Below are 12,193 nucleotides of genomic sequence, written 5' to 3' on the forward strand. Positions count from 1 at the left end.
AATGCTGATTGCATAGCTTAATTAGCCTACCATTTCTACAGGAGTTGGCTAATCAGACATTTGAAGACTGGCTGAATTACAAGTTATCCATAAAATAATAGAAAATTAGGCAGGCTCTCTCAGACACACACAGAGCCTGGGGCAAGCATACAAATGGAGAGCCACATGCAGTAATCTAAATATTTAAACAGTTACAAATCAAGTGAAGGATTTATTCAATAAAATGTATTCAACTCTCCCCATGATCAAATTGCCTTCAAACTCACACTGCACCATTTCCAACTCTGTCCATTCGATGAACAACTCACTCCTATCATCAGAATAAGAGATAGGGAGAAAGAATACTTGATTTTGATGGTGATGTTGCATTTTAAAGTCAAGATACTTGCATTTGTTGGGAAGGTCATGGTGGAAAACAGTAGTGATGTGTTTGTGGTCTTCTCAACTGGCCTCTGAGTATTGTTCCTAACTAGCAGGATGGGGTCTGTGGAAAATACTAAAGCAAAGATGTTCATGCAGACCTTTTCTAGAGAAATAAATATGTGCAATTTGACCAATTAACAAAGAACTTAGTGACAGATATGTAGAGACAACACCTGTAAAATTTATGTTAGACCAATTTGACTAGTTATTCCCCTAAGGTATAGGAGTCTGTGAAAGATACACGTTAGCAGGAGGAGCCACAGTCATTACTCATGCTCAGTTCTGGACCCATCCTCAAATGCAAGATCCAATCACACATGCAAAACAGTAAAGTGGCTCATGGGAAAGCTGGAGTGGTTGCTTTGTTCTACTAAGTACCCACTGGCAATATGTGTTACTCAGCATTGCCTTCCATCTTTTCTCTTTAAGGGCTGTAACTGCCCTTTAAAGAGCATGGATCTGTTCCTTGGCTTTATCTAGAGCAATGTGGCAAACTGTCAGGTTAAGCTGATGGGATTCTAGCATACTGGAGCTATGGAACTTAGAGTTTTCTTCAAAACAGGAATGAGCTGAAGAGATGGCTCAGTCAGGAATGTTTTTATCATTTGAGCATGAGGATTTGACTTCAAAAGTGTTGGATATTGTGGTACATATTTATAATCTCAGTGCTGTGGCTGCAAAGATAGGTGGCTCATTGTCAGCCAATTTTGATGAGTTTGCAAGCTCCAGGTAAAGGAGAGGCCCTATCTGAATTAGTTACTTTCTATTCTAGTGATAAGACACCATGACCAGAGTAACCTACAGAAGAAAGTGTTTATTTGGGGCTCACAGTTTAGAGGTTAGAGTCCATGATCACAGAGTAGAAGTTTCAGGCATTTGAATTCAAATCAATGCTTAACAATACAGATTTCTTCTGAAAATTGAGATTTCTGCCTTTTTAAAATTTGTTTTAAAAAGATTATTCATTTATTCACTTTATATCCAGATCTTAGCCTCCTACCAATCTCCTTCTCCCTCCATTATCCCCATGCCCTATCCCTCAGAAAAGGGAAATTCATCTCCTCCCTGACTCATCAAGTCTCAACAAGGCAGAGCGCACCCTCTTCCGCTATGGCCTGGTAAGGCAGCCCCACCAGAAGTTAATTAAAAAAAAAAAAGGCAACAAAGTCCATATCTGAGAACCTAAACTACCCTTACCCAGGAGATCCACATGAAGCTTGAGCTACTTATTGGCTACAATATTGTAAAGGGCCTAGTTACAGTCCTTGCATGTTCCTTTGTTGGTGCTTCAGTCTCCACAACTCTCTGTGGGCCCGGGTTACTTTTCTTTGGTCTTCTTGTGAAGGTCCTGTTACTGGTGAGTTGCCTCTGTTAGCCTTCTTGTGCAGTTCCTGTCCCATCTGGCTCATTCTATTTTTCCCTCCACTTTTCCACAGGGCCCTCACTTTATCTCACATTTGGCTGTGAGTCTCTCCATCTGTTTCAATCCAGACAGAGCATCTCAGAGAACAATCCTCTGAGAAAATCAGGCTCTTGTCTGAAAGCATAGTAGAGTATCATTAATAGTTTCAGAGGTAGGCTCTCTCTCATAAGATAGTTCTCAGTTTGGTCCACACAATCTCTGCTGTATCTTTATCCCTGCACATCATGTAGGCAGGGCAAAAGAGTTGAAGGGTTTCTGGGTAGGTTGATGTTACCCTCTTTGGGTGTTCTCTTCAGTTTCGATCACCCCTGCTACTAGGAGTCTCAGTTTGAATCACTCCCATTCCTCCTAGAAGCTTTCCATGTCCTAGGTCTACAACTGGTCTCAGAGATGCTCTCTCCCTCAGTATATCTTTTCTCTGTAGACCCTCTGTACTCTCTCCCTGCCTCTCCCAGGTCTGGTAATCACCATCATTTTTCTCTGCATTCTTTCTTCTATCTTGTTCCCTCTCTTCAACCACTTCTACTATGTATTCTATTTCCTCTCTAGCTGGTGCAGAATGTACTACAGATTAGCTGGTTGGCGAGTTTCTCGATGAGTTTCTAGGTAGTTCTTCTGTTCTTGGTGACCATCTATTCATAGCCATGCTTAGGTCACAGATGCAGGCTGGTAGGCTACTTCATTTAGCTTTTGCTCAATTTTTTTCTTTGTTGTTTTTTAGCAAATGTTCTAGGAATCAAACTTGCGTAATTGCGCCTGTATGGCTAGTGCTTTGGAGCATCTCCTGGCCTTGGTGTGCACAATTTTCTCATTGCTGAAATCAAACTTTACAACCAATTATAATTCTTGTACTTCACAATCAAAATTCCATTCATTTTCTTTTCTGCAATAAGTTATTAATAATGGACATGCTAACAATTTCATTATGCTTATTCTTCATTGTTTATCAAATCCATAGGCACTTTTGTATTATTTCAATCTTTAATCTTTTTTTTGTTTTGTTTTTTGGTTTTTCTTATTTCTATTTTTCTTCTTCTTTGGTTTCAGGAAAGTACAATTAAATGCTTCAATACAAAATACCTCATTCAAAACTTTCAGCAAAAGCTAACAATTATTAAGAATAATTATCTTTTTCTTTTTTTCAATTAGACATTTTTTATTTTTTACATATATATTTATATCATTACACATATATACAATAAGCTGCCTAGAGCAAGAAAAGCTATGGCACAATCAGGAATTATATAACTGTTACATTCTTAGTGTTTTGGCTATTTATATTTGATTGTCTTGGAGAAAAACACTTTCCTATCTTGGTGTGTCTAAACTTCTGAATGTAAATCAATCTCCATCATATCTGTCATTATTAACTTAAAATATCTATCGAGAGCTAAAAACATCTTAACCCATAAAAAACTAAGCTTCATTGTAAAAACTAAGCTACCTGGTCTTCAACCTTATCAGAGATTTGAGAATGAATAAATTTCATAACCTGAGTATGCCGGGAGTACGGGTTAGTAGTTTTCCAAATGACAAGGTGATAGTTTTCCTCCCGAATAGTCACCCAAAACTTTCTATAATGTTGGAGTGTCTTCTTCAGCCTTCTGGCCTAATATATCTGACAGACATATTTGTGAGGCAGGAACTATTGTGAACTTGCTTACCCTGTCTTGACAGAATTTAACTTTCGACTCTGCCTGCATCTAAGTTTACCTTTTTTGGGGCAGAATTCTCTCTGTGGAAGAAATTAGGAAATTTTGTCCAGTAGCTGGTTTGTGACATTTGAAGCCATCTCCATAAGGAGGTTCTTTGATGCTCATCATTTTCTTTGAGGTAGACTGAGTGTTGCCAGGAGTTAACCTGCCTCATTATTAGTAAATCTTTAAAATAATAAAACATTTTAAATGCTATATTGTGTATGTCTCTGAGGTTTTTGAAGACCTTATCTAACCATTTTACCTTATATTTCTATAGAATCATATCTATCTGTTGCACATAAGATGTATATTCTTGTGATAAAAGTAGACTAGTGATTGATATGACCATGATTTGATCAACTAACAACATGTATAGATTATTTATCCTAAACAGCCTGCAATAGCACTTTCAAAGTATTGGAAGTAAATCTTGTATTATAATTGAGGTATGTGGGTACAATTCCTCACTTTAAATTGTATATGTGTGTGTGTGTGTGTGTGTATGTGTTTGTGTGAACAACAATCTTACATTTGAATTTCATACATGGTATCTAGGATTAAACTTATTTTGTATCTATATACAAAATTCTATACCACTGAATTAAAAATAACTTTGTGCATGACAATTGAGGCATTAAGTTGAGTAGTATATTCACTAATCTACTTTTTGTTCTATCTTCCCTATATATGTCTCTATTCCCCCTTCTTTCTTTACAACTCCTATCTCCAAACCTAAGAATGTAAGATAAAGGAAAAGAGAGACATCTCTGTGTCCAACCTTGTTTTCTCCCTAAATAAGGCCTGTAATGATTTGTAAAAAACTCCCATTGATAATAACCCTCTATAGCCCAAGAAATCTACCAAAAATCCTACCTGACACCTCTTAAAGGAAATTGAGTGTCATTCTCTTAAGATTTCTTCCTCACTCTTTAATATTTATAGATAACATTTGGGGAACAATCCAATGCATATAAGCTCTTAAGCAATTTCATTGTGGTGAGGAAGGATTTGCTTCATTCCTTAGCTTTTTTTAGTGGCTGTGTCCTCTCTACTTCTGTGCTACAGACAAAGATGTTGATTTTTTTCTTTTCTCATTTTCCTCTGTAAATTACTGTTTTATTTGGTATTGAAAGGTTTTAAGAAAAAATGAAAAGGGTTTTGTAAAGTAAGTTATTTGGGAAAGCAATTATAGATATTTTTACATAGGATAATTAGTATCATTTTAAATGAGTAATCAAGTGGCATCAGCAATTACTAAAGCCACATGGATCACAGATACAATTAAACCTAGAGAATGTACTTACTTTTCTTACATTCCTACTTCTTCAGAGCCTGTAACTAAGAGTTGATGTTTAATTCTTTTTCCTTAAAGCTCAGTTTTGGAGGAATTCCAGTACCAAGCAAACCTGGGACCTTTTTAAAGAAAAACTTCCATGGCTGTGTTGAAAACCTGTACTACAATGGAGTGAATATAATTGACTTGGCTAAAAGGAGAAAGCATCAGATCTACTCTGTGGTAAGTCCACTATCGCTGGTACCTGGTGGTTTGTGAATGTTGGGTGAATCTTACCTTTGGTACTCTTTACCCCTGTAGATCTTCATACTGTGTTTATTTTGTGCATTTAGATTTTTCATCAGCCAAGACTGGGTATGTAGTAGTTGGAAGGTGCTTGCCTGGCATGCAGGAAACTCTGGGTCACATTCCTGCCACAGTATAAATACAGGTGTTTTAGTTAATTTTCCAAATGGACTGAAGAGAAGCAATATAAAGTAGGAAGGTTTTAGACTGTCTCATAGCATGAGTGAATATTTATCATCATGTTAGAGAAGACATGACAGTAGATATAGGAGGCTGGCTGCTGAGATCCCATCAGCATTTAAGTATCAGCGTCAACAGGACTTGTTGCTGGGCTATAATGCCACAGGTCCTCTGCCAGTAACCAACCAACAGGAAAGTCTCACCTCCTTAAGTTTCTACAACCTTAATAAACAGAATCACCTTCTCAATTTGAGTCTTTGGGGACTATTTCTTACTCTAACCACAATTCTCATTCCAGACACCTGTAACACTAGCATGAAGGAGGAGAAAGCAGGAAGATGAAAATCATGCTCTATTACACAGCAACTCTGAGGCCAGACTTTGCTAATGAAGGCCTGCCTCAGAAATTAAAAAGGAAATAAACCATTTCTTATTGTCCTACTAGCTGATTTTATAGTGAAAAACAGGCAACTAACAAAGAGGAACTGCAAGTCATTTCATTGGTAAAGTCACATACAAGCACTCAGAGAATGCTGCTTTTAGCCATCTTCAGGTTAGGAGGGGTGTTTAAAAAAATTATCCTTGAATTTATTGTCCTCCATGTAATTTCTCCTAACTTTCCCTGGAATCCTTCTCAAGTTTATGACCTCTTGGTGTTTTTTTTTTTCTTTAGTTATTATTAAACACACACACTTACACACACCCATGTACTCACTCACATGCACACTCACATGCATGCACACATACATACACCCCAATAAATCCCACTGGGTTCATTTATTGTTGCTCATATTTATCTCATTTTAGTGCTGACTGCTTGTAGTGAAACAACATATCAAAGGGCTTGTCCCTCAAAAAGTCTCTCTCTCTCTCTCTCTCTCTCTCTCTCTCTCTCTCTCTCTCTCTCTCCCCCTCTCTCTCCCTCTCCCTCTTTCTCTCTCTCTGTTTCTCTCTCTCAAGCCATTAATGTTTTGTAGCTCTTCATCTAGTAAGAATTTCTCTATCCACAATGGCAAGTCAATCAATGCTTTCACTATGCAGGGTTTACTTAGGCAGCTGTATTGTGGAGATTGATGAGTATCACTTTGCTGACATATATAGAAGACACACTATTATATATATATATATATATATATATGTACTTATGTAGTGCCTCATTCTCTTTTTTTTTTTTTTTTTTTTTTTGGTTTTTCGAGACAGGGTTTCTCTGTGTAGCCTTGGCCATCCTGGACTCACTTTGTAGACCAAGCTGGCCTCGAACTCACAGCGATCCGCCTGCCTCTGCCTCCCTAGTGCTGGGATTAAAGGCGTGCACCACCACGCCCGGCAAGTGCCTCATTCTCAATGCCTCGAAATGCTTTGAATATAATGGGGATTCAATACTGATATGTATATTTCTCTATATGAGTAAATATTTTGTATTTCTACTAGTTCTCTGGATGTTTGATATGACCACATGTTGAGTTCTTTTTAAAATCATTTCATCAGGCTAGATGGGCCTATTCATCATGTAATAGCATTTTTTCCTCTGGTGATAACATTTCTCTAATATATACATTACCTGACTATAATATTGACATATGATCTTTCTTTTTGTTTTATTGTTGTTGTTGTTGACTTGAGACAAGGTTTCCTCCATGGAGCTCTGGCTGTCTTAGAATTTTTTCTGTATGTCAGGCTGGTCTTGAACTCAGAGATCTTCTTCCTTTGCCTCACAAATACTGAGATTAAAGGTATGTGCCACCACTGTCAGGCAAGATTTTTTAAATAATTGTATTCTATAGGTTTATTTTGCATTATTTTGCTTTTAATTTGTCTGTATCATTGTTTCTTGTTGATAACAATTATTTGGTGTAGTGAATTTCATTCTACTAAAAACTTTGAGTACTGGGCACATTTACATTTAATTCAATTGTTGATATGTGAGAGCTTAAATAAATATTTATAGTTCATGCCTTTTGTCTGTTCAGATGTTTTAACTCTTCCCTTTATAATATAATATGTGCATTGAGTGAAATTTAGAATTCATTTCAGTATGTGAGTGCATCTTTGCATAGCTTTCATGTGTGTTCTCTTGGTTGTTACAGTATATGTACATAAATTCTCATAATTTAATGTCATTATCATTTTATCAATGTAATTGAAATATAGAGAGGTTACCTCTTTTATATCCCTCTATCCTATTATGTTTATTTGTCTTAATTATTATTCTTTTCCTTTGCAATTAGAGTCTTATGAGTTGTTTTGCTTTTGTTTTAACTTTCCAAAAATGATTTGAAATTTTAAGAGAAAGATTATTTTATTTTATTTCTATTTTTTATTTTTGGAAACAAGGTTTCTCTGTGTAGCCTCGGCTGTCCTGGTCTCACTTTGTAGACCAGGCTGCCTTCAAACTCATGGCTATCTGCCTGCCTCTGCCTCCAGAGTGCTGGGATTAAAAGCGTGTGCCACCACGCCCAGCCAAGAGAAAGATACTTCTAATGAACTATTAAATTGCTTATTTGCATTTTGTATAGTCTAAAATTTGGAAAGAAAGCCAAGAGAGGGTAATATTAGGCACTTGGGAGACTAGAAAATAGGAAAAATGACACTTGATTCCTAAAAATGCATCTAATATTCCCTCCTCAATTTTACCCTTTGTCCATAGTTTTTGTTGTTCTGTTTTTGATGATGTGGGTGTGTAAGTTCAATTTTGATTCTATAGAAACAGCATAGTAACCACCAGTGTGTTATGTCACTGAGGTAGTAGGTATGAAAGTTGTAAATATTTTTTAATGCCATTGACCATTAGACAGGATTAGTCACCAGTGTCTTTCATATCTTCTTTCTGAACAACACCATCTTTTTATTATAGCTTGTCAAGCTACTTTAGTTTATATATTGTCCAAATTATATAATTTCAGTGTTTATATATTTGACATATTATTTTTAGTAGTTGGTGTATATTCAACAGTATTCTTTATTCTTCCCATTGTTATTACATATATCTCTTAGTTTTTAAAGTTTAATGTATTTCACCCTACGTCATACTCTTCTCTCTCTCTCTCTCTCTCTCTCTCTCTCTCTCTCTCTCTCTCTCTCTCTCAATGTGTGTGTGTTGTGTTTATGTGTATGCAGGGGCATGCATGTTTGTATATACACTGAGGCCATAGGAGTATGCTGCGTTTTCTATCATGTATGGTCATTTTTCCTTAACACAGGATCTCTCACTGAACTTGGAGCTGACTTCAACCCAGCAAGCTCCAGTAATCCTCCTGCCTCAGCTCCAAGCCATGCCAGGGTTACAGGCATACAGCCATGCCCATCTTTTTGTGTAGATGCTGGAGGCTCAATTTTCTGTATTTTCAGGTTCTAAAATTTTCATTTGATTTTCTTTATATCTTTATTTTCCTATTAAGACTGTGCATTTGTGAGTATGACCAGTTTTCTTATTCACCTCTTCCAGTTGATTTTTGAGATAATATTCATTACAAAGTCTACGTTAGATTTGCCAGAGAATACTAACATCTCCATTATCTCAGTATAGATGATCATCAATTCTCTTCTGCATTCAATTAGAAGTTATATAGCAAGAGATATTTTTGGAAAATTGTTGTTTTAGTCCTTATGTAAATCACATTTAAAGATTCCATGTGAAATGTATTCCTTTAAATTTGTGTAGATAGGAGATAGGGAAGTTTAGGTTTAATAGACTCACATAAGGAGAGAAATTCAGATTTCCCTAGCCTTTCTCAAAACTGGCAGGTGAAATGTTACTTGATACTGTCAGAAAAATAGGAGTCCATTAGGCTCTTGGGTTTTTGCTTATAGGTATGATGGGTATTAAAAATCATATTTCTGAACCGTCTTTTATTCCCCCGTGGCCTTCTGAGGAGGCTCTGGTCTGCCTATGTTACCAACCAACTGTAGAGTGAATCTTTACTTCCTCAAATGCATTTTGACACCATCTCTGCAATGAGTGAAAAACACTTTATTTCACCTGAGTCTAAGCTCTTCATCAAATGTTTATTGATAACACAAGGAGAAATTTGGCAATGTCTATAAAGGATTAAATTCTTTGATTCCTAGGATTAATAATCTGATTTCAGAAATACTTTCCCTGAAAGCATGTTCATGAGACTTTGGGACACTTTTGTGCACCCAGGGTGAGTGGAGTTGACTCCACAGTTGATCTATACTAGTTTGATAGTTCCTTGTCTTAAAATGTTCGATGTTATGCTATCCTCTTTGCCAGCCTATGGCTCCATAAACCATCTACCCAGTGATGAGCAAAACTTAATTCTCATTGCAGTCTGGTTATTCTACTGTCTAGAAAAACTACAGCATTTTCAGTAACCTAATAGGTTCTTTTGCTTAATAAACATACCATTTAGTAGATTCATTTATTTATATTTATTTACTTATATATAGAGGTTCCATGTTACTGCATCATTTAAAAATTACTATTAGATTCTAGGGTATACATCAGGCACATGTGTGGAAACTTATACATGGAGAAAGAATAGTAGCTTTTTAAAAGATTTGTACCATGTTACTGACTCCTTTCATTTTAAGGATTTATGATGGCGTTAAGAAGATAGGAGTTTCTGTCTAGTTCTTGGATGCTGAGTAATAACATTTGCTTATAGTAGATCAGACCTAAGATTCCTGAAAATTGTTCCACTTACCCATGATAAATTATGTTGCCTATCTTACTTGAATAATCATTGATTTTCCAGTTATCTTGCTATTGCTAGCACAGCGGAGAATGTAGTGATTTGAATGAAAATGGGTCACCTGGAGGCTCATGTGTATGAATTTTTGACTCCAGATGGTGGTACTTTTGGAGAAGCATCAGACCTTGTTGGAGTAGCTATGTCCTTTTATGAAATCTCTAAGGCTTCAAAAGACTCATGCCATGCCAGTGCTGTCTCTCTGCTTCATGACTGTGGATCAAGATGTGAGCTCTCAGCTGGCACTTCACTCTGTTATGTATTCATATTGGATTTGAACTGGGAGAGCCTACCTAGGCCTTATATAGGAATTTCTGTGTTTACTAAGCCTATGTCCACAAACAGAAGGTCTATACACAGCATTCTAGAAAGTATTTTTTGATAGAAACTGAAAAAAAAAAAGAGACCACAGTGGCTTAGAAAAACTAACACAAAATTATCCACTCAGAATTGGTATTATTAAGTGAAGAGGTATCACTCTGTGAACAGCCATGATCATACATGAGGAGGGAGAAGATGAGAGATACAGCCTCATAGCATGTATAGCATGGGGCTGTGCTAAGCGAGAGCCTTTGATTTCAATGCTGAGTTGGGCCACCACCTCGTGCATATGGGACCATGAAGGAAAGAACGTTTCAATAACCTGAAAAAGGCTTCAGACTCTTGTAGGCTTTCACTTCACAGCAATGGATGTTTGTGTGTGGGCATGGGTAGGTGGGGTACCTTGTGGTGTGCCTATGTGCTTCTGACTTAGTAATATAGTCTACCCTAGTGGCTTAGCCTGCATGCCTGAAGTTAAGGAAAGAAGACACTGAGATCATAGTTGAATGTTGCCTTGGTCCTAGGCAGTTCAGTGAGAGAAGAATCTGTACTTAATTTTTCCATCAAGGTCTGCCAACTGCCATAGCAGGCTCTGGTCAGTTCTGGTTCTAATGTCCTAAGTGCAGGTCTGGGGTTGTGGCCTGGTTTCTGGAGAGGCAAAGAACCAGTTAGAGGGCTGTGGCTTTTCATCCTTTATGATGAGCTATGCTAAATTCAGTCATTATATAAGAAGAATAACTGATAGTAAAATGTAGAATGAGGAAAGACAATATGGGTTTCTGGGTGTCAGTAACTTCTATATTATTGACTTTATGGGTGAATCCTGAATCAAAATGTAAACACACATTTGTCAGTCTTTACACTAACTACAACGTTTAACAGATTGCCTGAAATTTTTCTGTTCCACTCAGTTTTCAAGGATTAATTGGTAGTATCGTCATTGTGAGGCACGGAGAACCATTTAGCACTAATGCCCTTGGGAACAAAGAATTAATCCATAATTTTACTATACAGGTAGAAAAATCTAAGCCTTTGCCTTTATAATATAAAGAAAGTAATACACAAGATTTTACTTTAAAATTGCTACCATTTCCTATATCAAATGTGTGTGTGTGTTTGTGTGTGTGTGTGTGTGTGTGTGTGTGTGTGTGTGTGTGTGTGCATGTGGTCTATTTCTTTGGCATTCATTCTGAGATGTAATGTTTCACACTATTAAATACGAAAGCACAGATGTAAACTTAACATTTACCCCAAAGATACTACATCTGCTTTAAGTCATCTTTATTGAAAGTCCCACAGTCACTATATTGTTAATAATTCTAGAAAAGAAGTTGTTTCTGTTTTCTGTGTATTGATTACTTTTCATTTCTCTTGCCATTATTGAGTCTTCAGTAGTTCATGGTTTATTATGAATTCTGTAGAATTAAGGAAGAAGTCAGAGAGGGTGAATTGTTGGCAATAAATTACAAATTGTGCCTCAAGGCTCAAGGAAATCCAGGCTTCCCTTGGCCTCACAGAGCACAAGCCTTTCTTGTGGGCTGCCTTCAGGCAGCATTTCCCTTGCAATCCATCACCCCTTTCCTATGGGACCTGCCCACTCCCTGAAGATTTAACAGCTGTTCCGTGGGGATGATTCAGTTTAGTCTTTATAGCTTGATTAGACTACAGGAGGATCTTGCACATTTCAGAATGCAATAAAAAAAAACAGCTTAAAGAAGACATAAAACATACCTACTATTCCTCTCCAAGTCTATCACCTTGTGCTAATAGACCTGTGTATAGTAAATAATCAGAAGTAAATGGACCATTGAAGTGTGTGTGTAGTAGCTGTAATTTGGATTATTATACACATAATATT

The 12,193-nt window shown here is 36.8% G+C and overlaps 1 protein-coding gene across 4 annotated transcripts in view; it reads left to right on the forward strand.

The window, feature by feature from the left end:
* The window catches only part of LOC311591254 (contactin-associated protein like 5-1-like), an 869,459-nt gene that overhangs the window by 402,673 nt on the left and 454,593 nt on the right, over window positions 1–12,193 (forward strand). For all 4 annotated transcript variants that reach the window (XM_084770689.1, XM_084770692.1, XM_084770691.1 and 1 more), the window contains exon 7: window positions 4,916–5,059. In XM_084770689.1, the coding sequence (XP_084626815.1) occupies window positions 4,916–5,059 (144 nt within the window). The remainder of the gene's footprint in view (window positions 1–4,915; window positions 5,060–12,193) is intronic.

Source organism: Acomys minous (genome assembly GCF_964271855.1).
Source record: "Acomys minous genome assembly, chromosome: 1".
Lineage (NCBI taxonomy): Eukaryota > Metazoa > Chordata > Mammalia > Rodentia > Muridae > Acomys > Acomys minous.